We start from the raw sequence: 27,903 nt of genomic DNA, 5'->3' as shown, positions 1-27,903 counted from the left end.
ATATGATGTACTTCCCCTCTGTATGGCGGTGCAGATTTTTGTGGAGCCTTATAAATAAATGATAATTATATAAATGTCTGTCACCTATTTACATGCGAGGTGGTCAAATAGGTGACTTTGCACAATTAAATATTTTGCACATCCGCATATTAATAAATTTCCTTTTATTGTTTAGTTTTCTGCCAATACATAAATACTAGTTTGCAGGATGGTGTTTTGAATTCCTGTAATTTTGCACTTCTAGCAAAAAAGCAGAAAACTAAAAAAAAGATTATGAGAAGGACATCTTACCCCTGCCATATCACACTGTATTTGTACATTGTCCATATAACCAATAATTGCAGCTAAAATATATCTAAGGTCCAGGACAATGCTTAAACAAAGAAAAGGCTGGCCACAAAAGTGGAAATAGATGGTCACAACTTAAGTCTGAGCATGCCATAAGGGATAGCTCACAGGCTTCCATCTCATTTCAGCACTAATCCCAATAAGAGGATAATTGTTTGTTGGATAACACGGGAACATTCCAAAAAATGTAAATATTGATTGCAATTATCCACATTACATTATATATTGAGTTTGAATATATATATATCTATATATATATATATATATATATATAATATATATATATATATTTTACACATACACACACAGTGGCGTCAGTAGGGGTGCAGGCCACACCGGGTGCCTCCATCCGAGGAGGTGACACCAAAGAGCTGCTCTGCTATTTTGGTGTCACCTAGCAGCACTGAGATCAGGGAGAGGTTTGGGGCTGTCCAGCAGCTCCCGGAGCGCTGGGCAAACTCCCAGCGTGCCAAAAATGGGGACGTGACACATGGTCATGCCACCAAAATGGAATACATCAGGGGGTGTGGCTTTGTAAGAAGTCTAGGACTGGGGGTGACATGGTGAGTAGGTGCACCCTAGTGATGCCACTGTATACACACTGTCAGTAATTATTTTCTTGTCATATGCAATTGGAATGTGACTCTAACAGTTAGTACTGAACCTATCAATACAATTCTACATATTGTATCAGGCGGAAATTTATTACTTAGCCAAAACACAAACTAAGCATATTTTGTAGTATATATTTACTGGGGCATTCGTCTATTCCCATCAGTACACAATCTTACAACACCAAGGAAGTTATTGTTTTACAATGAATGATAAACTGTTCTCAGAATCCTAACATGCATCTAACATTGCTGGAATATACAGTAGCTGTAGCCAATCTCAGTCTGTGAGACGGACATCAATCTGTACAGTCAGAGGAATTGCCTGGGGAGCGGAATCCTCTTCTGTTGGTTTAACTTCAGCTTCTTTATGTTTTACTTTTGCTGTAGAAAAATAAGAAATAAAATGGGATGTAATAAAATAAGAATACAGTCAGCCTGGTGCAGAGGATTATGGGATGCAACATTTACACTAATATTAATGGAAAGAACAGCAATTTCAGATCTCATAGAATATTCTTACTGTAGCAAGTATATGTTTATTTCAGGACTATGTTCCTGTATAGACATAGAAGAAAGCAGGCAATGATAAACATGTATCCTGTAGTATGAGAGATTATATGGAAATCTAATAAAAAATGTGTAGAATTTTGAGGTTACCTGATGATGACCCAGATGTCTTAGGAGTTTCTGCACGTTTGCCACCACTTTTTAGCTTCCGGTCCTTGGATTTAGTACAGTTCTGATGGCCCTGAAACATTATTACATTAAAAAAAAAATCTGCAGACAAACAGTGATGGCAGTGGTGCTAAAATAAATAATCCGCTGTCATTCCAATGTGAAAAAGTCTCTTAACCAGAGAAAAAATCCCTCTCAACAAAAACACTCCCCTAGCTTCAGGTGGAGGCTTTTGAACAAAATCCTATATTTCGCATAGGTGATAGTTCTGAAACAAATGAAGACAAATGGCGCCTCCTAGTGTAGTATATTAGTAAGACTAAAAAATAAATATCTGAAGTGCATACATACAATGTAATCCTGTGGTCCCGTTATTACTGGGGGATAGAGGGGGTGCCGGAGGTGCCGACTGTCCTGTGTGCAGTGCCGGCTCCCTCAGTTGTCAGGAGCCAAGTGCTGCACTTATTATACAGTGCAGCACCCGGCTCCTGTCACTGAGGGGGAGTCTGCACCTTGGTGTTACCTCTCGGCAGGTGACACTCGGGTGTGGCCTACACCACCCACCCCCCCCTTGTGACGCCACTGATATATATATAATGATGCAATATGCCAGCACTCCTTCAGACATAACAGCATGCATCCTGGTGCCCTGGAAGCAAATGGTCGATTTGTCATTTGCTCCTATACATTACCAGGTTTTAATTCCAAACAGCCAGATTGGACAGTTAATCTTATAGGGTGTACCCAGTTTAAGACGTTCCAATTCGTCTGTGGCTTCCCATTTAATAGCCCAAATCCTCACAAATTATAAACCTAGAAAAAAAAAAAAATCTAAAAGTGAGTGATCCACAGAGTATTATAAATAGTTAATATTTTTGGTATTCATTGCTAAACTGTCTTTGTATCTATCTGAGGGACACGGCTACCTTGGAGTGAAAAGGAATAGGAGCAGGAACATATCCTCATTATCAAACTGACTGTGGCACTGGTTCCTCCCCTCTACATCCCTCCAGTCTTGAATGTGCCACCAACCAACTGTCAGTGGAGAATAGGACCAAACACTCATCTAAGAACAGGCAAAACAAAATAGAATAAACGGTGGAAACACAGTACCCCCCCAGGTGGTTGCAGATAAATGGTGACTACCAAAAATCCGATTTTATTTTTCATCCATTCTAGAAGATACCGCAACTTTGGGTAGTTCCCAAAGCACCCCTTAAAGATGGGGACTCCCCGCCACAGCTGTGCTCAGAACTTTGAGCCAAAAGCAGACATCTTTAGCCACAGACATTGAATTGATACAATTTTACGAAGGTATGAACGGAGAACCATTTATGTGCTCTGCACAACCAAAACACAATACCACGCTGCCCACAAGGCACCCATTGACCTGAAAGAAGGGTGGTCAGGAACTGGGATTCCCTCTGAAATACACTGGACGGATAAAGCACATAACACATCTAGCCACCGACTGTTTAGGGTCTGGTCATCTCCTCTTCTGTGTATTGTGCAAAATTAAGAGACTGTCTTTCTTAGATCGGCCAATCTATTTACATAAATACAAACCACGTAAAAAAAAAAAAAAAACCTTAGAATTTCCATCCTGAGTTAGAACTGGAAAAAAGATGTCCTGATTTAAGTTAAACAGAGACAAAACCTTGTGTTGGAAAGAATGTCTAGTGTGCAGGACTGCCCTATTGTGATGGAAACTCAAGTATGTAGTGCTGCAAACTCAGATACAAGTTGAACAAAAGGTACAGTATGGACAGCAACAAGACCGCCTTCTATGTTAAAACTGTAAACTCCACTGTATCTACTGATTCAAGTTAAGTTTTTTGTAAGTCCATGATGATCAGATTTTAAGTTCCATAGTGGAATTGTTGGTGTATGTGGAGGCTGAATATTAAGAACTCCCTGAAGGAAAGTGTGCAGTTCGGGAATACTGGCCAATGTTTTCTAGAAAAAAATGTGACACTTTAAGGGAAGAAAATCACACTCTGTTGTCTAATCCTTCTGGTAAGAAATATAGAAATCTATATAATTTAAAGTATGGACCTTTTCTCTTTCACACAATTCTGAGCTTTCTAGCCATAATCATAGTTTGTATAACTTGTTCAGAAAATCCTTTAATTAGGAGCATCATGGCTTAAATCCTACTAAGCCAAGTCCTGACGGAAAAAATGGTCTTTGGCTTAGGAGATCTGGCCTGCCTGGAAGTGAACAAGGAGGTTCCTCCACCAGACTCATCAGTGTGTCTGTGGCCAATATGACGTTAAGAGATTGACTGGTGTGCACTCTAATTTGATCTTTTTGAGGACATGCGGACTCAAAGGAACTGGAGGGAATAGGTACACAATGTTAACATTCTATCATATCCATTATCCTGTGGGTCCTGTGTCCTGGCATTGTAAAGGACTGTTTGTGATACAACCTGGAAGCCATCAGGTCCACCTCCGGCTGACCCCACCTCTACACCAGTTGAAATACATGCAGGTGGAGGGACCACACCACTGAATGAATAGTGTGGCGGAATGGGTATGAAACTACAGAAGCCCGACAGGACAAGATCCCGACTAGGGCTGGCAAGTACCGAAACCCTTCCCCCCCCTAACCATCCTCTAGTGGTGCCTAACCCTAAGTCCCCCCCCCCCTAAATTAGTTCTGCAGCTCCTGGCGGTAACCATCAGGAGACATGGGCAGACTGAAAACATTGTATGCTACCGTGTGGCATCAGCACTGCATGCACCTCTGATTCAGACACAGAGCATCACTGCTCCCCATCCCTGCAGGATAGTATTGGTTGTCACTATAGCCCACTCGGTTATCAACAAGTGATGCTACAGGAAACCACCCAATAAGTGATTTTCTAGTTGTAGGTGACACTGAAGGGTCCTGAAATTAAATTGGATGAATCTTACGGCATCGAAACAGGACACCACTCTTTCCTATAGCATTGGCGAACTGAAACCCTAGGGACAACAGAAGAGAAACCCGTCTCCTTACAGCTTATATTCCCTCCATTGGGGAACACTTTGTGACAATCGGTGTTGCATAAGTTGCCTAATACTATTAACCATCTGATGGAATCTGGCTGGATTGGCTTGCCACTTGAAAGTGAAGATGGAGATTTTAAAAATTTTAAATGGGTTGAACGCTTAGAACTAGGGATGTGCAGGCTCGGATAGGTTCGAGTTTGCACGTTGAGTTCGGATTTTTCCCTCAAAAAAAATGGAACTCAGAAAGAGGCAAAACGTCATCTTACATGGACGAACATCATCATTCCTGGACAAAAGTACATTATATGCAGTAATAATGTAAATCTCGTAAAATTGTTTGACAAGGGTGACAGTTTCAACCCTGGGGAGTCTCTTAAACATTGGTTATCCCACTTTGCTACTACACGTGTTTACCAGGGACCCACTAGGAACCTATTTTCTGGTATCCTTCCCTGCACACTCCTTGCTGGACGGCTCCACGGTCAAGACCGTGACGTTCTTAGACTTGTCTGCATTAGAGGCTTTCAGGACTGTCCTATTCATGTTTACATGTTTTCAGATTTCGTTATGAAGGTCCAGACAACCAGTGCTCAATTCCTAATTGATCAACGACTCCTTCGAGACCTCAATTCACCCTTTGCAACATTGCCCCCGTCCAAACGAAGAGTTGTCAACGACCGTGAGTACTGGCTGGACTATTTGGCTTTCAGGCGGACTCGCCCTCCTGACTGAATCTGGACTTGCTTGCAGTTCTCCTGCTAACTACTGAGTTTACTGTTATATATTGCTTTTTCTACATTATACAGTATGTTTATGGAATGTGCATTTTAGATTGTTTAAATGAAATCTCCTGAGTACAGTTAACATTTATCTAGAGCTCTGCACAGTTCTAAATTCTATACATTTCTGGACAGGCCGATACGATTAATGTTATTGTAACTGCATTTACGTAGAGGGGTTAGGCTCCTCCAGATTTCCTTGCCATTGTGCCATATGTATGATGGTTCCCACCAGCTTCTCATTATTTTCAAAGGTTGTGGGCTCCACTTTATTAAGTATGTTTTTTCTTGGGATACTGATTGGCTGTAGGGTCCATTATCCTTTAGTATGTTACTCCAGTATGCACTATCCTCACTAATATTTGACCTATAGTTCTACAGGTAATTTGTACCCTTTGTGTTTGTGCTCTTATGACAACTCTCATCATCTTGTCTCAGTGTTTTGCGGTTTGGTGCTCCATCATGCTGTTTTTTGTTATATATCCGGTATGTTTTTTATCTGGCTCCTGTTTGGTTGGAGGGTCCCTTATCTTATTTCGCTTCAGGTGTATGCTCCTGTCTGCACTATTCTCCTTATTACTAGACCTGTAGTTCTGCAGGTCGTTTGCTCCTGTGTGTATATGTTTTTTGTCTTCTCTCTTTTTTTTTTTTTTTTGAAAGGAAGGGGGGTGAGGAGGGGGTGGGGGAGGGTTTACCTAGGTAGCAGAGTGTGGTTGGCAGTTTGGGATATCTAAGGTATGCCGCAGTTGGGTATAGGTATACAGGGTGGGGCTTCCTTTAGTTGGGGTTTGTTGCATCTATTCTTATATTTTTGGTTTATTTTTCTGTTTTTTTACACAGTACTTGTACTGTTTTAGATTATGATTTATGTTTCTCTTTGCAGTGTACCCTGACGTTGGATGTGTGCTTCAATATTGATTTTCCGCTAGGGGTGGGATGGTGAGTCCTTTCTCTAAGTTCTTCCTTGTTTCTGGTGTTATTTTGGTGCGATACTCCTTTTATACTTTTAGCTTATTTGCATTTATTTTAGACCCAGTTTGAGTGACGTGGGTGGGAATGGCGCCTTCGGGCCCTCACCGGGCCTTCGCCTTATTGCTTGTAATTCTCTGCTTTTCACGACTGGGGTTTGCACATTTTCCCATATACATTCTTCCTTTACTTGCAATCTTTCTATAAATAAACTCAATATGAAAAAAAAGAGTGTGTATGCTCCTCCGAACACGTTTTAGCGCAAGAAAACAGGTCACATCTGAAGATCTTCCTAAAATTCATCCAATGTGATGGATATGTCGGACAAATCAGGAAGTGTGTCCGCACTACCAACCATTCTGTCCCATCCCTTGGCCGCAGCGTAAGTAAAGTGTGTACAGAGTCACGCAGATGGTTTTGTGAAATCAGGATCTCGAGGTAGATTGTAAATGTGTGTACGCATGAATCTGCATGCTCATCAGAACTTTCAATTTACAAATGGAATTGTATGTATCATCGCATCTGAAGCATTATTGTATAAGTGTGTACACAACTTAAGACTACATTGCTCAGGTGAACGTTCCTTGATAAATTGGGGCATAACCAGAATTTCTGTGATAAGCAGAGCGACAGAAAACCTAGGTTATGAATGGGACATGGGAAATCTTGCCTGCTAGATGGAGGCAATAGAATTGTGCATTTGCCGTCACAGTTGTTGATGGCCTTCACTGACAAGTTACAGCTGAGGAGGTCCTGTCTAACCAGCATCAAGGTATGCAGCCATTGATGGGTTTTCCGTTAATTCGGTAAGCACCATAAATCTGATGAAGTAGAAAAGGGCTGGCACTGCAGCTAGTGCTGGGAGAGGAAAGTGGAGCCTATTTTATTAAATGATGTATTCTTTGCATTTTCCATGCAGCTTATTTTGTACAGAGGGTACGAGACCAATACACAGACACTTCTTCTATATGTGATTCATTACATGACAACACTCATACAGCATTGAAGGTCCAGCACCCTTCTAGGCTATTTAAAGGGTGCGGAATAGACAAACACTGTAAAAATAGATTGTTATTCCTATCACGCAGTGTAAACTGATCAAAAATGCATATTTCAATTGTCAAATACAAATCGCAAGCAATTTGCTTCATATCGTGTTTGCTCATTTCTAGTAACTGACATTGTTTTGTCCTTGAAGAACATCCGCAAGAACCTAGAAAATGGATTTGGCTTCACAACATTCACTACAATGAAACACAAAATGCCAGCTGGTTTACGTTACCTTGTCATTCGCACACTGTGCTGGCTCTGAGCTGGTGGTACACACACTCCCAAAGTTACACACAGTGACTGTTTGCATTTCTCCTGAGACAAGATTTTTTAAGGGCATAATGACAGAGCCGAGAGTCCTCAAGATTGGGGGATCGTGACGGAGATCAGGTAGATTTTCCTTTTTCTTCTTACTCTTTGAACCACCTTTACTTTCCTGGAACAATAAAGATGAATTTAGAGCAACAGCCAAAAGTACCTTTAATGTTTACAATAGGTGATTTCTAACAGAATCAGAAGCTCTCACAATTCGCTACACTAGTACATAGAGCCTGCAGATTTGCTCACTTACCCCAACCCCACCAATGTCTTCTGTTACATATCCCTTTGTTTACAGTATTGTAAATGTAACTACCTGCAGCTATATGACTATTTCCTAGAAGTCTGCACTGCTGGGACCCACATATGTCTCGTCTATAGGGAGCCCATTACACGCCTTGTTCCATTATTGGTCACTTCTGAAACAACAGTCTTTCCTATGCATATAAGGGGTGTGGAAATATGGAAGGGGAACCTGGGACTGTGGGTGGGAAGTACACAAGGACGGCAGCAGGTGAGGATTGCAGGAGAGGATGGCTATTATTATGGAAAGCATTCATGAGCAAAGCCCTCTCTACCCCTTGTCTGCACCTTCTCTGCAACCTCATATCAGATTCATACCTTTGTCTGTGTATGATTTGTTTTTTTCTGAGTGATTTGTTAAACTGACTTTCTGGTGCTGCAGAGTTTTCCCACCTTAAAAATAACAATGATGATTATGTCACCCCAGATTTTGTTACATGTTTATTTCCCACAAATGATCACTATTTTGATATATGAGGTGTGTGGCTATTAAATAACGAGACTGTGGGCCTGATTCAATACGGATGGCTACTGCGATTGCAGCTGTGATTACACACACGCAGTTCTGCTTCAAAAATATGCTAATGAATGCAAACGCAAAGTCGTCGCACAGCCAGTATAGAGACGCCCACTACCGATATATCACATCCGTAATACCTTGCAGTCCAGTGTATACATCAGTAACATCGGCCTCTCAAGCACAATTACAGCAGGCGTGACCTTACTCAGAAATTGCTAAGCTGCGTATGCCATAGCAGTGGCTAATTTATGCATGCCCAAGTAACTGCTTCAAACAGGCAGGCACGCCTGCGTTTCTCCGACCACTTTCATGTCACCCCCCCCCCCCCAAACACTGACCCACTCTGCGATGGGTTTCTTTCTGCGTGGTTGATCGCTGTGCGATCGCAATACTGACACGCGCACTGCTATACATGTGCAGTACGCAGTATCGACCGTTCTGTGTACGCGGTTGCAATTGCGATCCGTGATAAATCGGGCCCTGTAAATAAACCATATTGCATGAGTTAAAAGGGAGTGGGGGAACATTGACCTTAGTCTATCCCAAAATGGCTTTGCAAGTTTCACACCTCTCACACAGAGGTGTGAAACTTGCTGTCAGCATTCGAAGAAGTTGTGTTTTTCCCGTGCGGCGTGAAAATGCTTAGATCAGAAGTAGAGCAACTTAAAATATTTAGTTAATTTGACCAAAGCGCCCACCAAATCTTTCCGTATGCTAACCGAGGCCTAAGGGACAGATTGTATGTCACTTGTACGTGTGTTTGAGTGGAACAAAAGATTCAATGACGGTCGTGAGGATATCGAAGGTGATGAACGTCCCAGAAGGCCTTGCACATCAAAAACAAATACAAATGTGGAAAAAAAGTTGAGAAAATTATTCAAATTGACCGCCGACATCCGAATGTTAGAAGAAATGGTAAACATCGACAAAGAAACGGTTAGGCAAGTTTTGCATCAAGATCTTAACATGACAAAAGCTTGTGCAAAGATAGTTCCAAGGCTTCTCAATGGAACCAATCGAAAGTAAATTTGTACAGACATTTAGGGGTCCCTTTATCAAAGTGAATTTGAGGTAAATTCCCCGAAAACACCTGTTTTCAGGGGTTTACCTCAAATATTAAGTATCCCCCGGATGTATGAAGGAGGGACCGCAGCAGGTATCTCTGATACCTGCTGCGATCCCTCCATTGCCGCTGGCACCCGCCTCTATGGCGGATGCAATGCTGCCAAATGTATCAATATCGGGAATGTTTCACATGAAGATAGCGTTAGCCGCTGTAGTCTATGGCAACTTACCGCATAATTAGCAAGCGGAGGGATCTCACGGAACCCTCCGCCGGCAATGAGAGCCGCTCATGTGCAGTCTGCGGGACTGCGCATGCGAAGCAACCCCGACTGCCCTTTGGAGACATCGCAGGGATGGGCTCCTTTCGGAGCCCGTATCCCTGCATGTCCCGGACAATACATCCAGCAGATAGGATCACATTTTGCAATGCGATCAGGGTCGTTACTGGCATGCCCTAATCACATTGCAAAAGCGATCCCTGATAAATGGGGCTCCATGGAACAAATTCAAGCGGATTCACAATTTTTAGATAAAGTTATTACCTGTGATGAAACATGGCTTTTCCAGTAAGACATTAATGTAGAAATGTGACATGAAATAAAGACTCGGTGTCTCCTTACTCTTCATCTAAGATATACATTAACTGGTGGCCCAAAGAGCAGTATTTTAAAATAAAAATGTAATGTGTAATTAGTGGAAAAAGGCAGAATGTGCAGTGACATTTTCTGTATTACCAGTGTGCACCCTACTTACTGAAAGGGCTGACACGCGGGTGCGCTTGCACAAAATGAATAAATCTGCACAAAACAAACTAATATGTGTGCGTGTCCACATATGTAGCAGTTACACAATAGCCTTTTCTACTGTATTGTTTTTATACGCGATCAGCTGTTGAATAATCCAATGTTTAATTATTTATGAATGAATTTTGTTCAAGAGGATGGAACGCTAATGATCCACATGTCTGAGGCTTTCAGCTGACCTGAAAGGGGTAGGGGGCACCAACAGTATTTGTACCATTTGGCCCACCAAGTGTATGACCAAATTATTCCTGATGATCATGTCTTCCTTATACTTACTCTAGAGCTACTTCTGGCCTTGCTTTTTTCACTTCCTTTTTTGTCAAACTTTGATACAACTTCATTCTGTTCTGGATCCTGAGGCCAGGACAGGATCTAGGGTAAACGGTACAGTGTGCATCATTAAAAACATAATTTACTGTAAGAGATCAAAGCATCTTTCATGTATATGCACTGGCATGTAAAATGTTGCCATTTTATAATTAAAACATAATACCACTTAGCATTAAACAAGAAGATAACTAAAAAGGCATTTATACATTTCAGTAGTATTCCATAATAAAAGCAGATTGCCAAATGGCTGGATCTAATCCAATCTGGCTAACCACGTTTCTGCTTGATTTGGGCAGTGCTAAAGTAATTCCGTGCTGGTATGATATACCAGCCATACACAACTTCTGCATAAAGAAGGTTGGCCAATGCAATAAACAGAAATGTAAAAAATAAACATCTGTCCCTTATCCTTAAAGCATTCATGTCTGCTCTCTGTATAAATATAAAGTGGACAGGTTCGGGCTTCATTCCAAAAAATGTTGATTGGGCACTGCCATAACTTATTGTACCCTGTAATTCCACTGTCATTGACATTCGGGGGTAGATTTGATATCCAGCGGATCGTCAAAGCTGCCAATGATCATGGCTTTGACAGACAGCTTTAATATGGCAACAGAAATAAATGCTAAACCAGCCTGGTTTACCATTTATTTCTGTTGACGTTTCAAATCCATCCGTCAAAGCTGCTGTTCATCGGCGGCATTGACAAATCGTGGGTCAGTAAATCTAACCCTCAGGACATATTTACTAACGGGTGGTTTATTTATTATCAGTTATTTATAAAGCGCACACATATTCAACAGAGCTTTACAGAAAATATTTAGCCACTCACATCAGTCCCTGCCCCAGTGGAGCTTACACTTGATATATTCCCTACTACATGCACACATACATACAAACTAGGGTTAATTTTTTTGTTGGGGGCCAATTAACATACCAGTATATTTTTGGAGTGTGGGAGGAAACCGGAGTACCCGAAGGAAAACCAAGCAAGCACAGGGAGAATATACAAACTCCACACAGTTAGGGCCATAGTGGGAATCGAACACATGACCTCAGTGCTGTGAGGCAGAAATGCTAACCATGTCAAAGCAGCTGACGATCAGCGAATTTGCCTGATAGTTTTAAAAATGGCAAAATCATGCTTATTTAGCATTGATTTCTGTTGCACTTTACAACTATCAGTCAAAGCTGCCGATCATCAGCGGCTTTGACAAACCCTGTGTTATGTATTAAATGCCAAAGTGCTATCCACTGTAATATCAAACTGTGTGACATCACATGGATTTTTTTGCTAAATGTGACTAAGGGACACTACTGTGCGGTGTAATGTGACTAAGGTGTACTTAATGTGTGGCATAATGTTTATAAGAAGTACAACTGTGTGGCATAAAGTGAATGTGTTATGTATTAAATGCCAAAGTGCTATGCACTGTAATATCAAACTGTGTGACATCACATGGATTTTTTTTGTAGGGTTCAAATGCCATGGAATATACATGGGAGACCTGAATCAATATATCAATGCAAAGCATTGCTAATAGATATATTCAAATCCAATCCAATCAGCTATGGCTTTTGGTCCACAAACTCCGGTCAGCGCCAGATTAAAAATGATGGTGGTGCTGTTTCCCAATGACCGCGGCTGCATGCAGGTGTGTGTGGCATAATGTGTAAGGGGGCATTAATGTGTGGCATCAAATATTAGGGCACTACTACTGCGTGGCATAATGTGTTATGAGGGGCACTACTGTGTGGCATAATGTTTATAAGGAGTACAACTGTGTGGCATAAAGTGAATGGGCTCTGTGTGGCTAAATGTGACTAAGGGGCACTACTGTGCAGTGTAATGTGACTAAGGGACACTACTGTGCAGTGTAATGTGACTAAGGTGGACTTAATGTGTGGCATCATTTGAATTGAAGGTACTATTGTGTGGTCATGTCCTTTCCCAGTGAGATCACATCTGCTTTTTTCAGTGTGCGCTTTCGGCGCACACTGGGCCTGATTCAGCTCTGACAGAGCCACTCGCTCTGAATTAGGGCCAGGCTTTTTTTTATTTGGAGCGGCCTCTTGGCCATTCGCATAGCTGTGGGAGACCACCCACAGCTATAGCGAGCGGCCATGATGATGGTCGCGATGGTCAAGACCATCGCGACCATCGGGCTTGCGACGAGACCCTTGTGGTAGGGTCTCGTTCGTCGCAAGCCCCAGAGAGCTTTCGGCTCTAACAGAGCCGGAAGCTTTCCACTGACATCACTTGTGATGTCAGTGGGGCCGCCCCCAAAAGGCAGGCGTTCTCATGGGAACGCCTCCCTTTGGGCAGCCACCCTCCCGGCCCGCCCACCAAAGGGGGCGAGCTGTCACTCAACATCGACAGCTCGCCCCCTTTGGTGCGAGACCCGGAGTGACGGATTGCCTGTCGCTAGCTGGGTCTCGCGCATGCGCACGACGGAGCTGGCTCTGTTGTGCGCATGCGCTGTGGGCCACCATCGACCCGGTTGAGAGCGCTCAGCGCTCGGGTCTGAATCAGGTCCACTATCCCTGCTACATTTGTTGATGGCGGTACCAATGGGGCACCAAAATGTGTAGTCATGGCTCTGCTTTGGTGTGCACAGATGTGTTATCCTCTGTGTTCAGATGCTGACATGAGGTGGGGCTGTGTACTTTAAATGCCAGGGCCTATTTTTAGTCCCAGTCCAGCTCTGCCAGCTACAGAGGCAAAGTGTCCTATGCCTTCCCCAGAGTCTCACTGTGCTGGTGACAATGGGGGAGATTTATCAAAGCTTGGAGAGAGATAAAGTAGAGAGAGGTAAATTACCAAACAATCACCTCCTAACTGTCACTTTACAGGCTGTGTTTGAAAAATGATAGGAGCTGATTGGTTGGTACATTTCATAATTTCTCCTCCACCGCTCCCCATCACCCCCACCATGTTTCTCTTGCTGGCGCATATGCGTACCTCGCTCAGGAACTGCAGAAGAGGACAGCCACACGCAGGCGCACAAACTGTTCAGAAAACCGGTCAAACTACCCCGGTTTTCTGTGCCGTTTTCTACCTGTCTCCCACGTCTTACACTTGGAGGCAAAAGCTTCCACGGCCTCCAGGAGTCACGCAAATGCAAGCAATATTATAGTATGGCTGTATTATAAGAACACCTATACAAAGTGTTATGAAACTGTTTGGGTACCTTTGGTAAAGTTGCATATTTCACTGAATCTATAGGGTATATTTAGTAATGTCAGTTTTTAGAAGTGGAGATGTTGCCCATAGCAACCAATCAGATTCTACTTACCATTTAACTAGCATCTTCTAGAAAACTAGAAGATAATAGCTAGAATCTGATTGGTTGCTATGGGTAACATCTACACTTCTAAAAACTCTCACTTTAGTAAATATACCCCTATGAGTGAAAGGAAATCATCACATTCTTTACATGGTACAAACTTAAGACACAGTGATTGTACATTTATTGTAAGTAATAACACCTCTTCTGTCAAATATCACCGCTTCCAAAGGTTTCTAATATCAACTAGAATGAATATGTCTTTGCGTTAGGAATTTTTCCCACTCTCCATAAGTCTTCATGCATGCACTGTATGCTTGGTATCTCCACTTACATTTACAATAATATTAAAGTCTGGAGACTGTGAAGACCATTCCAAAACCTTAATCTTTCTTTACTATAAATACTTAATGATTGATTTTGAGATATTGCCTTGCTGAAACATCCAACCATTTTATTCAGCTTTAATTACTGCTGGCTCTCAGGAAATTAGCACTTTCAATGTTTTATTTTCTCTATCTGTTAAATTCTGCAAATAAATAGTAATTGTGTATCAATACAAGCAGGATTATGTCAATTAATTACGTACCCTGTAGAGGTTTTGCTAATTTCATTTCACTTAGAGATTCAGTAACACATTCAAATTGACCAGGAGTGCCCCCAAAAATTGTATATAACTGTAGGTCGGCAATCATTTTATACATGTTTAACAGTAAAAACAATGACGTCTGCTTAATTACCTTCTCCTCTGTAACAGTCACATTCATCCCAGAGAGAAGAAAAGTCTTTAAGGCCAATAAGTCTGCAGCTGTGTGCTCCTTTACATAATCAAAGGCCATCACTTCAGACCAAGGTAATCCACCAGTTTTGTAGAAACCTATTTATTTATACACTTATGAAATCAATGTGCATATTAAACTTGTATTTGCTGCTAACCAGGAACACTAGTAATAGCATGTTTGTATGGTCACATTAACAAGAAAACAGTACTCCTAAAAGATGCAGATGTCTGATGAGTGGTAAATAAATCCAAGTATTGTGTGTATAAGATGCCCTGCAAAATACATATCCAGATGTGTATGTTGCAGATTAGCTGAAATAAACAGATTGAGAGATGTTAATATATCTAATTATCACACCTCAGCACTTTGAAAATTCCTTAATCAAGATATAGTAAGCATGGTGTCGCAAAACAGTGGTGCTTGCATGAAAGGGGGCCTGGGCATGCCACAATGTTGGTATGACCACACTCCTTGGGGTATGGCCTAAACCACTAAGGGGACTCTTACACCTTAAAAGTCTGAACCACTAAGGGGACCTTACACCTTAACAGTGTGAACCACTAAATGGACTCTTACCCCTTAGTAGTCTGAACCAGTAAGGGGACCCTAACCCACTTAGTAGTCTGAACCACTAACGGAACCCTTACCCCTTAGTAGTCTGAGTGGCCTTTAATATAAATGTAATATAAAATGCTGGCTGCTGCTCCTCCATGTCACTGCTATACAAGGAGTGTGATTTTGCAACTAAATGGTTCACTCACACTAAGGGGAGCCTTACCCCTCTTAGAAATATCCATTAACTGCTGTGCAGAGTGGTTGTGAATGGGCCATATCGCACAAGATTGCAACATTGTGACCATCAGTCAAAAGTGATGTGACAAACCTAAGTGCATAAAAACGAACTATAACCTAAATGCAGCATGTCCAATTTCCCATACATTTTAAGGTATCACAATAATAACATAATGTTAGTGTAAGTACCTCATAAATGATCATATAACTTGAAGATATTTGAAATAGTGGCCACCATGTTAATGAGATAAGTGCAACAGCAACTTTTAAATTTGAGGCTTTAATAGATCTTTGCTATGTTCTTTAATGCAGACAGGCAGGAGACTGGGATGCGTAGAAAAAAAAAAAAAAGAGTCTTGCAGCATATAAGAGCTATATCTACTCCTGTGACGCTTGTATTATATGTATTTCTGAAACTGTAGCTGAACATACAGCATGCATATGGTTTGCATTTGTTGTTAATGGTTTTTTAAAATATTTGTGCATTTAAATGTTTACAACATGTGCCTATATTATACACATGCTAAAATTTCCACAGCTATAAATAGCATTATACTTGTGATGTTACACCTATATTTTTCTTTAGCAGTCCTCAAGAATAAAGGGTTTGTTACCAGTGTGGAACTGAGAACTCAATGGGTGAGACAGCTGGACACTCCCCTCTGTGGTCAGCGGGTGGGATTGGTTGGTCATGTATGGCTGAAATAAAATAAAATGTACTTGTAATATACAGACAGACTATTGCATTATACCAAACTCCTGCTTTACAAGCCCTAATAGAATGATGCTGTCTGTAGCAGGGGGCAAACACTAACCCTGATAACCTGTTTCAGTACTGATCAAATGGCCTTTAATATAAATGTAATATAAAATGCTGGCTGTTGCTCCTCCATGTTACTGCTATACTAGGGGGCAAATTTACTAAAGTGAGGGTTTTTAGAAGTGAGTTTTAAAAGTGATGTTGCCCAGGGCTGGATTAAGGTCTGTGGGGGCCCCGCCCTGGGCAACAAACATGTGGGGCCCCTATTAAATGTGACGAACTGGCGGTATGCGCAATGGGGACCTCAGTAGTGTCAGTGCCCACAGTAGTGGTGCCCTTTATGCAGTGCACCCAGTAGTAGTGCACCCAGGAGTGGTGCCCCCTATGCAATTCTCCCATTAGTAGTGCCCCCAGTAGTCATGCCCACTGTAGTTATGCCCCAAGTAGTAATGCCCCTTGTGGTAGTGTCACCAATAGTAATGCCCCCTGTATAATTACCAGCAGTAGTAATACCACTTTAGTTGTGCCCCCAATAGTAATGCCCCCCAGTAGTCATGCCCCCTGTGTGTGCCCAATAGTAATGCCCACTGTATAAATGCCCTCAGTATTAATACCCCTGTAGTTGTGCCCCCAGTAGTCATGCCCCCTATAGTAGTGGCCCCAGTCATAATGCCCCCTGTAGTAGTAGTACCCTCTATATAAATGACCCCAGGAGTAATGCCCCTGTATTAGTGCCGCTAATAGTAATGCTCCCTCTGTAGTAGTGCCCCAATAGTAATGCCCCGCCGTCAAGTAGTAGAGCCCCCAATGGTAATGCCCCCAATAGTAATGCCCCCAGTACAAAAGCCGCTTGCATTGAAAAAAAAAAAGCTAATACTTACCTTAAGCCTCGCTCCCGCTGCCATCCATTCCGCTTGGCTGCTCCTCTGCACTATGGGAGAGACGTCATGAGGTCTCTCCCATAGTGCACTACGGGAGCCGGAGCACGGAGCTCACGAGTGAGCTCCAGTCTCCGGTGTTGGCTGCTGCTGCGGGGAGGGAGTAGGGCGCCCGCTGGTTATAGCGGGCATCTGGCAAATGGTGCCTCCCTGCGGAGCCGGGGTTATGTTGGCCGGAGGAGGTGGAACTTGTTCCGTCTCCTCCGGTTCACTTTAACCCCAGGGATGATCGCCCCTGTTGCCGCCCCGTTAATCCGGCCCTGATGTTGCCCATAGTAACCAATAAGATTCTACTTAACATTTAACGAGCACCTTCTAGAAGATAATAGCTAAAATCTGATTGGTTTTTGTAGGCAACAACACTTTTAAAACTCACTTCTAAAAACTCTCACTTTAGTAAATTTACCCCTAGGAGTGTGATTTTGCAATTAAATGGTTCACTCCCAGTCTGAGGAACCGAGGATGCCCACCCACACCTCCTATCTGGCATGATAAGAGGCAGCAAGGAATAGAGGAGAAATGTCTGAAGAGGGAGGTACCTGTACCCAATGAAACAGCAAGTCAGAATCAGAATCTAGGGGGTATATTTAGTAAAGTGAGAGTTTTAGAAATGGAGATGTTGCCCATAGCAACCAATCAGATTCTACTTAACATTTAACTGCTAATAGCTAGAATCTGATTGGTTGCTATGGGCAACATCTCCATTTCTAAAAACTCATGTTAGTAAATATATCCCTAGGTCTAATGTTAGAGTCAAATTTCCGTTCTTAGGAATAGCATCAGTAGAGGGTGATAAATCTTAGATTCAATAAGTAGAGATTTCTATGCTTTTCCTCTGAACGCTAAGATTAAGTCACTGTCAGAGTTGGAGTGACAGGAACCAGAGATGCAGTTTGGAATACATTAGGCAATGGCGCACCAAATTGCAGAATTGAGCAAAATCCCCGTTAAAATATATGGATGGCTGATCATCAGTATACGGAATCAGATTGGGTCTGGAGATACTTGAACTAGAGACACAACCGGATAGGAACAGAAATTACTTAAACCTACTGGAAGTGGAGGAGACAGAACCGGATTGGGACCGGTATTACTTGAATCGGCTGGAACCAAAGGATGGCCCTTCTTGGTCCCAGACCATTCTAGAAGTCTTGAGTGACCGTGCAGTATTTTAAAGACAGAGTCGATAAGACTGGTGTCCAACAGGGTGGTACTTTCAGGAACCGGAAGGCTGGAGTCCCAACTGAGACCGACATACAGGAGTCGCTGACTGGAACTATGCCACACCTGGGGTTTTGTCACTAGGTACCAGTGGGATGAGAGCTGGACACCGGGCTGGTAATGATGGAACTGGAATGATACCAGTTGTTCTTGAGCTGGACACCGAACTGGTACCGGTGGGACGAAAGCTGGACACCGGGCTGGTACCGGTGGAACTGGACAGGAACAAGAATTAGCAATAGACGTTTCTGTGAATAAACAATGGGGAGAACAGAGGGTCTGCTCACGCTGCAGGCTGTGAGAGACACTGCACTGGCCACCAGTGGAAACTGGACAGAACACTCAAGTCTGTTTGTGAACATGATTGTCCTGGCGTTGAGACCTGTCACTATTTCTAGAATTTCAGAGAGAACAGCCCTAAATAAGGTGATTAGAACTCCCACAATAGAGACAGAGGTGCAGATCTTTGTGACGCTGGCACCGAGAGTTTGGGTCGTGGGTAGCTCTGATACTTATTCTATCTCTGAGTAGGAGAAGAGACCATAGGTTTCAAGGACCCACATTCTTTTTATACCTGAAGGCTCCTTGGCCGTGATGCAGTCAGGAAGCCGACGGTCGAAATGTTGACCCTGCTGGCTGCCCGACTGTCAAATCCCGTCAGGGTACTAATGACAGTTGTTGAAATCCCAACGCCTGTCATTAGACCTACGGCGGGAGCCCGACTCCCAGCACACCAAACGAAGGTAAGCCGGGTGCGGATAGCCGTGGGGGGCGGGGGTAAGAGTTAGGTTTCAGATCTCCTGGGGGGGACTTAGGGTTAGGCACCCCCCCCGGGAGGGTTAGGCTAGGGAAAGGGGGGGTTAGGGTTAGGCACCCCTGGGGGGAGGTTAGGGTTATGCACCCCCCCCGGAGGAAGACTTAGGTTTAGGCTGCAGGGGAGGGGGTTAGGTTTAGGCACTTAGCAGGGGGTTAGGGTTAGGCACTAGGGAGGGGGGGGGGGGGAAGTCTCATCACACCTATCTAGTACCCTAATGCCTGTCATCCTTGTACACTATGTCCCAAAGGTCCGGTCACATGATCCTGGATCTAGATAATAATGGATAAGGGCATGTGATGTCCACATTATAAGGACTACAGCTCCCGGTGGGCCTAGTTCAGTGGCTCAATATCTAATTATCAGAATCCAAGTATGCATATAAATGGACAAATTTAGAATCAAAATCTGCAAACAAGGGCAATCGCCACTCAATACTATTAAAATAAATGTGAATATGGCAAAAAAAAAAGGGATAAATAAAGATAAATTGAATTAAATTAAATCCATGGATCAGTGATACCCATGGGTCTATGCATAAAAAGAGTCTGTAAAAATAATAATAATAATATAACCAATCACAAATATGATATTGAATCCATCATGTCACCACATTCAATTCAATTGCCTCATTGAGGCCATCTGGGAAGAGAAAAATATATTTCAGCATCCAAAAGATCACTCTACGACACGATCTAGTAAATCTATCACCTCCTCTATCAGAGAATGGTATACATTATAATCCTATAATGGACAACTGTGTGGGATCACCACTATGTTTGTCCGCAAAATGACGTGAAACACGATGTAGTACATTCTTATTAACAATATTCCTACGGTGTTCCATAAAACGAACCCTGAGAGACCTCGTAGTTCTGCCTATATAATAAAGGCTACATGTACAGGATAATACATATATAATAAATTTGGAATCACAGTTAATGAATGATGTAATCTTGTGTATATCTTTACTTATAGGTAAAGAGACTTCTCAGTGTCGTCCCTCCCCGCGATGACACCCGATGCGGGGAGGGATGCCTTGAGCGCAGCGGAGCCGCGCGCTCTGCCGAAAAGGGGTTGTGGCTTCGCCGTATGAGGTGTGGCCTCTATGCAGGGGGCGTGGCTTCGCGTCCCGAGACCGCCGGTACTTCGTTATCAATGGGGGGTGCCGGAGGTGCGGGCAGTGCAGGCTCAATCTCTGTGACAGGAGCCGAGTGCTGCACATGATGTTACAGTGCAGCACCCGCCTCCTGTCACTGAGGGGGAGCCTGCACTTCGGTGTCACCCCTCGGCGGGTGACACCCGGGTGCGCCCCCACACCCCCTGCACCCCCCTTGTGACGCCACTGAGACTTCTTTAGTGCATATCGGAATATGGGTGCACATTGTACAGCGTGTTTTACCACATCTGAAAAAACCTATTGGTTTAGTTGTTAGCCTATCCAACCCTGTCTTGTTTTCCCCTCTAGACGATCTTAAATGACTTGGAGCTAGTATGGTTTTCAAGGTTTTATTTTTTCTAAAAATAATTTCTGGACTGGAGGGAAGAATATTTTTTAATACATTATCTTGTCGTAATAAACGATAATTACGCGAAATGATACTCTTGATCTCCCTAAACCTATTGTATTTACATACAAAAGCTGTCTCTCTGTTTAATGTTTTTTGGGGACAACTCACTTTACCCAGTCCTTGTTTATCTAAAAGGGTGTGTCTATCCATACTGAGCACTTCTTCATATGTATCGGATAATAGACAATCTGGATAACCGCGTTCTAAAAAAGCGTCAATCATTTTTTATGCTTGACTCTTGAAAACCTCAATACTGCTGCAATTGCGGCGAAGACGCATCAACTGCCCTTTAGGGATACTGGTCTTCCATGGGGCAAAAAGTGCACTCTGATAATGTAAACAGGAATTAGTATTAACAGATTTGTTAAAATTAGAGGTGCAGATCTTGTTATTCTCAATCTCCAAGGATACATCTAAAAAATCTATATGTGTAGAATTATACGTGAAAGTTAAATTATGTGACATGGGGGATCACTATGGGTACCCACATTTTTGGCTGCAAAAGAAAGTCGGGTTTTTAAATAGCCGCGGCTGGTGTTTTTTCCCGACTTTGAAGAAGTGATGCAGAAGAGCACTTAGCTTTTTTTTTTTTTTTTTTTTAAAGTGGTCCCATCAAATTTGGGGAACATGAAAATGGGTACTAGCATATTTTTAAGTCCCCCTAGAATATTTTCCGAAAATTCCCGTTTTGTTTAACCTGTAAAAAAACGGGGCAAAAATGTAAAAAAAAAATTATGTAGGGCCCCCCCCCCCCCCCCCCCCGAAAAGCCAAACCAGCCCCACATCTTTTTTCCCCCCTATATTTAATACCAGGACTGGTCCCTGCAGCCTTGGGTTGGTTTCTAAAATACGGCGGACCCTACACATTTTATTCCACATATTTTTAGAAACCACCACTGGCTAGCAAGCCTGTGGCTGGTTTGGCTTTTGGGGGGGGACCTTATGTAATTTTTTTTTTGTAAACTTTTAACCCGTTTTTTTACAGGTAAAAGACAACTGGATTTTTCGGGAAATATTACATGGACTCCCCTAAACATGTGTAGATATAGGGGATGACAAAGGGTACCCCGATTTTTAAATCCTGAAGAAAGTCGGGGTTTCTAATAGCCGCGACAGGTGCATAAATGCGGCTTTGAATAAGGTGATGCAGAAGAACATTTAGAAGTTTTTTTTCGGGCAAAACAACTATGCCCATCAAATTTGGGGTGCTTAAAAATGGGGTTCAGCATATTTTAAACTTGCTAAAGTGACTTAAAAAAATCGTGAAAAACCCACCTGCCTCAAGCACCTGCAATGAAAAAAAACACCTGGGGCATACTTAGGGACCCCCCCCCCCCCCCAGAGTCAAGTTCGCTAGCTTTTAACTTTGTCCCCCAAATTTTTATTTTTTTATCCCAAATTAAAAGTACATTTTTGGTGTGCCCTTAAGCGTTTTTTCACATTTTTTTGACACAGTTTACCTTTGGGGGACTGTCTGAAGGCTGCACGGGGGTTCCCGCAACGTTGCACCCCAAAACCCCAATTCTGCACTTTTTACCGCCTCCCATTCATAGGCGATACTTTACTACCGCCTATTGCATTGCATTTCAAGTTGAATACGGGGTAAAACCAAAACAGGCGATAATTACATAATCGGTGGTAAATTACCGCAAATCCGCCTCAAATTGAATATGGCCCATAGTGTTTAAAGTGTCAACAAAAGAAGTGGCCGTGGCAAGATCCCCATCCCAAATGAAGAATAAGTCATCAATATAGCGGCCATAGAGGACCAGGTTCCCATCCCAGCCACCTCCCCACACATGGGTCTCTTTAAAATGACCCATGTAAAGGTTAGCGTAGCTAGGTGCTAATGACAGGCGTCAAAATCCCAACGTCTGTCATTAGACCTACGCCGGGAGCCCGACGCCCAGTATACCGAACGAAGGTAAGCCGGGTGCGGACAGCCGTGGGGAGGGGGGAGAGTTAGGTTTCAGGTCTCCTGGGGGGACTTAGGGTTAGGCACCCCCCCGGGAGGGTTAGGCTAGTGAAAAGGGGGGTTAGGCACCCCCTGGGGGAGACTTAGGTTTAGGCACCCCCCCCCGGGAGACTTAGGTTTAGGCTGCGGGGACGGGGGTGGGGGGGTTAGGTTTAGGCACTTAGCAGGGGGTTAGGGTTAGGCACTAGGACGGGAGGTTGGGGTTAGGCACCCCCCTGGGAGGGTCAGGCCAGTGAAAGGGGGGGGGTTAGGGTTAGGCACCCCCTGGGGGAGACTTAGGTTTAGGCACCCCCCCCCCGGGGGACTTAGGTTTAGGCTGCGGGGAGTTAGGTTTAGGCACTTAGCAGGGGGTTAGGGTTAGGCACTAGGACGGGAGGTTGGGTTAGGCACCCCTAAGGGAGGGTTAGGGGGTGGTAGTGTTGGCGTTACTTACCTAAATCTGCTTTCGAGATATTCACCCCTGCCGGGCTTCCAGCGTTGGGATTTAAACCAGCCAGCGGTAATACATACTAATTCCCCTTGGCCACGTCTTTTCAGCAGAAGTGTTAATAGTGTAAGAAGAATTTTCTAGAACTTCTGGTAATGTCAGGATATTCCTAGTTAGCAGATCTTGTAACAGTTCCAACAACTGGCGAAAAGTTCCGAATTGTTCTGGGTCAAAAGCACTCTGTGACTGAGAAATCTGAGGGCAATAGGTAGAAGTCGTCATCCTTTCAGGAGACCTGTTCAAAGCGGATTCATTTAATTGTAGATCATCATGGACACTACGATCTTCAATAAAATCTTGTTTCTGAATTTGAGTTGCCATTGAACTCCTTAGAAAACTGCAAGGATTTAGTGGTATTTGAGAAAATTTGTCAATAATGATAAACCAAAGTGAAACAACCTATTGATTGGTGCAGAGAGTCCATGTGAGTAGATATGTCTTAATAAATCTGCATCATTGATGCTTGCGTCACTTCATGTTTCTTCAGTCTATTCACTAAACCCTGTATCAAATCAGCCTCTTGGATTTGTTTACCAGCTGTGCCCATTAGACCAGATCAAACTGTCAGGAATCAGGATATTTTTGTGGGTACAGGACTGAAGCCCGGGCATGGGACTGCTGACAAAGCTGGCAACTGTCTGAGTCGGAGGAGAACCAGAGTGGAGTTTGTAGGCTGAACCAGAATAAGACTGGACTGGAGTGCACAGGCTGAACTGGAATGGGTCCTTGCAAGGAGTATATAACTGGAACTGGATTGGGACCGGAATGGAGCATTTAGCTTGTACCGGAAATGGACCAGACTGTAGTATTTAGAATGCACAGGAGTGGGACTGGACTGGATGCAGAATACTGAAACTGAATGAAAATATAGTAGCTGCAACTGGGATCATTGGCAGGGACCTGTAATGAGCAGGTGCGATGACAAACATGGGGTGTGGTGGGACATAAAGGAGTTGCAGAGCTCAGACAGGTATACTATGAATAGTGAGGACACAGATGAACAGTCTGACGGTGGCTGAAGCCTGCTTCAGCTAGGATACAGCAATAGGTGGTGCTTAATACTGTGGTACAATACTGAAAAAGAACACGCTATACACCCATGCTGGTGAGTTCAGGTATAATAGTAGAAGTACTTTGCTTGCAGCACACAAACTTGTGATGATAATGTCCAGCTAAATTTAGCACTCTGTATAAGAAGTGAAACTTGTACACGTAGCAGACTAGGGTACTTGCTTGCAGGAATATCAAGGTTAACTGCATGCAGAATATCAGGATATCCGCAGATGGAATGCATTTACTTGTCTCAAGGGAATGAATGCAGCTGGCTGATTAGTAGTGAAACAAAGGGCTTCCAGTAGAACTTGAGAAAAGCAGACAGGAGCACACTGATGTTTAGAATTGCTGAAGACCACAGGTACGTTGCACAATGAGAGAAAAAGTTCTCTACAGCACGGAGAACACAGGATCACAGGGAAGTCTTCAGATGGTGAGCTCGTGCTCACAGCAGCACTGAGGCTTTGAAGCACAGATGAAGCTGCAGATTAGAGAATGGAATCCCAGTAGTACTAGAACAATATCAGGTAATAAGGAAAACCTGCAGCAGTGCTGAGCTACAGGTATTCTGGAACAGTATCAGGTAATGAGGAAAGCTCAAAGTAATGCAGTGAGCTAGGAGCATAAGTGTAGTTACAGACTGCCAGGTGCAGAAACTACCAGTGATCTGGCAATGTGCTGATGGGAGTAAAGGGTTTAAATAGGCAGTCCTGGGAGCGGATAGGCTGCAGTGGTCACATGGAATGAATATAGTACTGAATAGGAGCAGAATGGTCATGTGAGCAGAGGCAACATGGCGGCACCCAGAGAACGCTGTATTCAGAATCCATATTGCAAATGACATGTGGAGCTGAATAAGAGGAATATGTCATGAAGCAAAACTGACAGTACTGGATAAGATAAGCAGGCCCAGAGGACCGCATCGTGACAGTACCCAAACAAAATTACAGTGAAAACAGAGAAAGTCAATACTTGTTTTACAAAAATAAAGTTTACTACTCTGTATGGGAAACTAAGACTGCCCATATGTGCATTAGTCGTATGTTAAAAAAAATACATTTGCTGTCATGTTTGATTAACATCACACATTGCTACAATCAAAATGGGTACTTATTAACTACACCCGCCAGCCACTTACTGTGTATATGCATTGTGTACAGGCCCACCAAGAGCCGCGGCGGGCCCGGGTAATGGGGGGCGTGGCCTAATTGCGGGATGCGTGGCAACGCCCCCTTCTGGGAAAATCAAAACAGATTTTCAGCGCCGCGAGCTCGCAAGGGGGGCACTCTGAGCCCCCTCAGTCTGGCGCAAAGCCAGGGGGGGGCGATCAGTGTGATCGCTCCCCCCCCACAGGCATAGGAGACGGCTGTGGCTGCTGCTCAGCAGCCACAGCAGTCTCCCACTGCAGCTCAGCACACGCTGTGCTGGGCTGCTGTGAAGGAGGTGGGGGGGCAGTGGACCCGGGTCCCCGCCGGGCCCCTCAGGAAGCCTGGGCCCGGGTAATTTGTACCTGTTGCCCCCCCTCTCGGCGCCCCTGACTGCAATTTTTAACATCTTTTGTCCTTAAAGTCAAGCTGCATCTCCCCCTATTGTATTCTGCTCCTGTTACTGCCATGGGGAGGGTCGCATTTGCTGCCTATGTAGAGTTGGTAACATTTTGCACCTGTGGCCATTTCAGCACAGGTAGAAAATGCATTTTCTTTTTCCCCAGATGCATTTTATGTTTGTGTCCAACTCTGATTAAGGTCCTAACTCTCTAATCTCTGCCCTCCCCTCCTTATTGTGCCCACCCATATGCCCTCTACTATGTCTACTCTACATAATTATGTGCATTGCACACTGTAATCATGTATTTATGTGAAGCTGTGAACTAGTTTGTATCAATATGTACTTATTTTACTTGTTTGTGCTACAGCACCTGTGTGGCGTCTTTGTAAATAATAATATAATAAGAATGTTGTGCCTGTCTGTTTGTTCCAAGCTGGCACAAAAACAACTGAACCGAAATGAATGAAAACTGCATCATTTTGTAATGGAAACTCCCAGAAGATCCATCAAGTTAAAGCTGAGCAATAACAAAAACAACATTTATTGACATCATCAATGCAAGAGATAGGTGTGGCACCATGCGTGTGGCCGGTAAGGGGTGAGGTGCTTTGGGCCAACGTTCACATAGCAGTCTGTTCACAGGGCACACAGAGACATTGGTGTGAGTGGTGGGTGTCGGCACTGCTGCCACCAGTCTGTACAGCGCTGCTGGTCACGTGGCCCATTCCTGCAAAAGGGCGCCTATGCAAAGCAATACAACTATAACACCTCAAATAAAAAAAATGTTGTCAGAAGAGATTTCATAGTGGGCAAAGCCACGGGCAACAGCTAGTAATAATAATAATAATAATGTGGCTTGAATAGTACATTTAGCAATAATGCAAAACACATTTTGACATGTATCCACCTATTTACTTTTACATACCCCCCAACCGTCCTGAATGTGGAGAGATAGTCCTGTTTTATGGGCATTGTCCCATCATCCCGCGTGGGGGGAGGAGGAGGGCACTGTCACTGAAGATCTGCATAGGTGAATAGCGCTTCACCCATTTAGTACCGTGACAGAGGCTAGGGGCAGTGCTGGGCTCGTGACCAGCGTGATGAGAAATGAGAACCTGACACGCAATCACGCTCCCAAAACGTCATACACCAGGAGCGTGAGAGAAGTCTCCCAGTGGGATATTGGAAAGTTGGGAGGTATGCTTTTATTAGTACACCTTTCACCAGCTAACTTACACTTGAAAAGCACATTGAAATTAGGATGAATAGTTACAAAGGTTCGTTACCACCGTGTACTAAAATGATAACCCTACATTTATTGCATATACTTATGTTACATATATTATGTGATAAAAAATGTTTTGCAGCAATCAAACATTTCTGTTAATGTAGTAATTAGAGTCGGCATTGCCATCCAGCCACAGCATTATTCATCACAGTGCATTCTAGTGTAGTGTAATGTCCCAGGTATATGCTGATACAGTGATTAGCAGTAGTAACTTGCAGTAATATACACACAACCTATATAACAAGGTGCATTCTAGTGTAGTGTAATGTCCCAGGTATATGCTGATACAGTGATTAGCAGTAGTAACTTGCAGTAATATACACACAACCTATATAACAAGGTGCATTCTAGTGTAGTGTAATGCCCCAGGTATATGCTGATACAGTGATTAGCAGTAGTAACTTGCAGTAATATACACACAACCTATATAACAAGGTGCATTCTAGTGTAGTGTAATGCCCCAGGTATATGCTGATACAGTGATTAGCAGTAGTAACTTGCAGTAATATACACACAACACCTATATAACAAGGTGCATTCTAGTGTAGTGTAATGCCCCAGGTATATGCTGATACAGTGATTAGCAGTAGTAACTTGCAGTAATATACACACAACCT

At 43.4% G+C, this 27,903-nt stretch overlaps 1 protein-coding gene across 3 annotated transcripts in view; it reads right to left on the bottom strand.

Annotated features, from left to right (window-relative positions):
* Positions 1-206: 206 nt before the first annotated feature.
* The window catches only part of LRRC43 (leucine rich repeat containing 43), a 53,640-nt gene continuing 25,943 nt past the window's right edge, over positions 207-27,903 (bottom strand). Inside the window, exons 7-12 of one of the 3 annotated variants that reach the window (XM_088449074.1) lie at positions 16,246-16,330; positions 14,798-14,934; positions 10,717-10,812; positions 7,664-7,867; positions 1,620-1,710; positions 207-1,343 (exon numbers count right to left, since the gene is read on the bottom strand). In XM_088449074.1, the coding sequence (XP_088305200.1) occupies positions 1,240-1,343; positions 1,620-1,710; positions 7,664-7,867; positions 10,717-10,812; positions 14,798-14,934; positions 16,246-16,330 (717 nt within the window). In that variant the 3' untranslated portion in view covers positions 207-1,239. The remainder of the gene's footprint in view (positions 1,344-1,619; positions 1,711-7,663; positions 7,868-10,716; positions 10,813-14,797; positions 14,935-16,245; positions 16,331-27,903) is intronic. The other 2 variants (XM_088449072.1, XM_088449073.1) reach the window with 2 other exon arrangements.

The sequence above is a fragment of the Taudactylus pleione genome, unplaced genomic scaffold, assembly GCF_031769625.1.
Source record: "Taudactylus pleione unplaced genomic scaffold, aTauple2 ptg000479l, whole genome shotgun sequence".
Classification (NCBI taxonomy): domain Eukaryota; kingdom Metazoa; phylum Chordata; class Amphibia; order Anura; family Myobatrachidae; genus Taudactylus; species Taudactylus pleione.
The sequence above is the reverse complement of the archived record's forward strand: the minus strand, read 5'-3'. Positions and strand labels throughout refer to the sequence as shown.